Genomic DNA, 1,422 nt, shown 5'->3' with positions numbered 1-1,422 from the left:
AGGGTTAGTTCTCGGTTTGGAACCCCTGGGAGCCAAGACGCTATGGAAACCTTTTGGCTTTGATTTCGCTTATAATTTTATTGACGTAATTGTAGTCAACCCTCGGCCTTCTCTACTGACCCAGGCAGCCCACTGCTGCATCTTTGGGTCTGCGTGTCGACTATGTCATGTTCAAGATGCATCTTCAGGGATATCCCAGACAAAACAATGTCAGACAGTACCATTTATGTTGAATTACGCAGGTTCTCTTAATACAAGGACTATTGAAGGTGAATTTCTCTTGTAAATAGCACTTTTGCACCTGATGAACATTCATTGTGCTCGGGACCACAGTCGTGACATTAGTATAATTCTACTACAAATTCATTATAGATTTTGTTGTCCTTATTACGGGGTTCGAACCAGTCTAGGAACCAAAACTAGGTTCGGGGAACTGCCTGTCCCTAGAAAACAACTCTGACGGGACCGAGGGCATTCTTGGTTCGGTTCATGGTTCCAAACCGTTGGCCGCCCGAACCGCGGCAACACTACCGGCGTATGGCACTGTTCGTGTGCGTTAGATGTAATAAATACATTATTACCATGCTACAAGTATTGCTCGACCCCTAAGGCCTAAGGGCCGACCGGGTGGGCCTCCGTTGGATCAGGGCATTGGGATGCCCACATATTGGATGGGCCCCATGTAGACGCCCTCTCTGCAGACCGGGGCCATCGAGTGGGCCCAGCGTCGCACAATGCTATCCTGCGTAGGATACAATAAATATGCTCACAGTATACCACAAGCACTTTTCGACTGCTGGGAGGCCCATCGGATCGGCCCATCATGACTTGAATGGGATCAACGGTAATTTGTCGGGTGGACATTATATGCATTGATGCTATACTGTGAGCACTTTCCAGTCGACGGGACGCCCATCAGATCGGCCCACCAAAGGTTAAGTAAGATGGATGGTCATCGGTCATCTGTCGGGGGCGCCCCCAGAAGTATACTGCGAGCTTTTCGGCCGCTGAGAGGCTTACTGGATCGGCCCACGATGGCGTAGGTGAGAGGGGCGATCATCTGTCAGATCGTGGCCTCCGAGCAGATTATCTCCTGGCAGAAGCTCTCCTGGCATGAAATGGCCGTCGGGAGGGCCCACAGTCCTGAGTCACCTGTGTGCGATGTATAGTATAAACTGACTAGGTTCAGGACCCGTGAACAGCCACGGGAATAAAAGAGCTCTGTAATGGAAGTCACCTATCTCTTATATGTAAAGCTTAAAGTACCAAATAAATCACACTGAGCTATCGGAGACGTTAGGCGCCATCGTTGGTCCCCGCCCACATCGATGGTCACCCCTTAGGAGGCTTGTAGGCTTGACGCCGATCATTGCGTAGCCGACTATACATTTCAGTCTAGAAAAACTTCGCCGTCTACTAAGG

The 1,422-nt window shown here is 49.9% G+C and overlaps 1 protein-coding gene across 1 annotated transcript; it reads right to left on the bottom strand.

Moving 5' to 3' along the window:
- Window positions 1–612: 612 nt before the first annotated feature.
- On the bottom strand, window positions 613–1,115 carry CONPUDRAFT_160685 (uncharacterized protein; the record flags this gene model as incomplete). The annotated part of the gene is made up of 2 exons (XM_007777819.1): window positions 613–742; window positions 1,021–1,115. 2 exons carry the CDS (start codon window positions 1,113–1,115, stop codon window positions 613–615), a joined length of 225 nt encoding a protein of 74 aa, XP_007776009.1.
- Between the last annotated feature and the right edge of the window lie 307 nt (window positions 1,116–1,422).

This window comes from Coniophora puteana (genome assembly GCF_000271625.1).
Source record: "Coniophora puteana RWD-64-598 SS2 unplaced genomic scaffold CONPUscaffold_91, whole genome shotgun sequence".
Lineage (NCBI taxonomy): Eukaryota > Fungi > Basidiomycota > Agaricomycetes > Boletales > Coniophoraceae > Coniophora > Coniophora puteana.
Note: the sequence above shows the minus strand (reverse complement) of the source record. Positions and strands in the feature narration are given on the sequence as shown.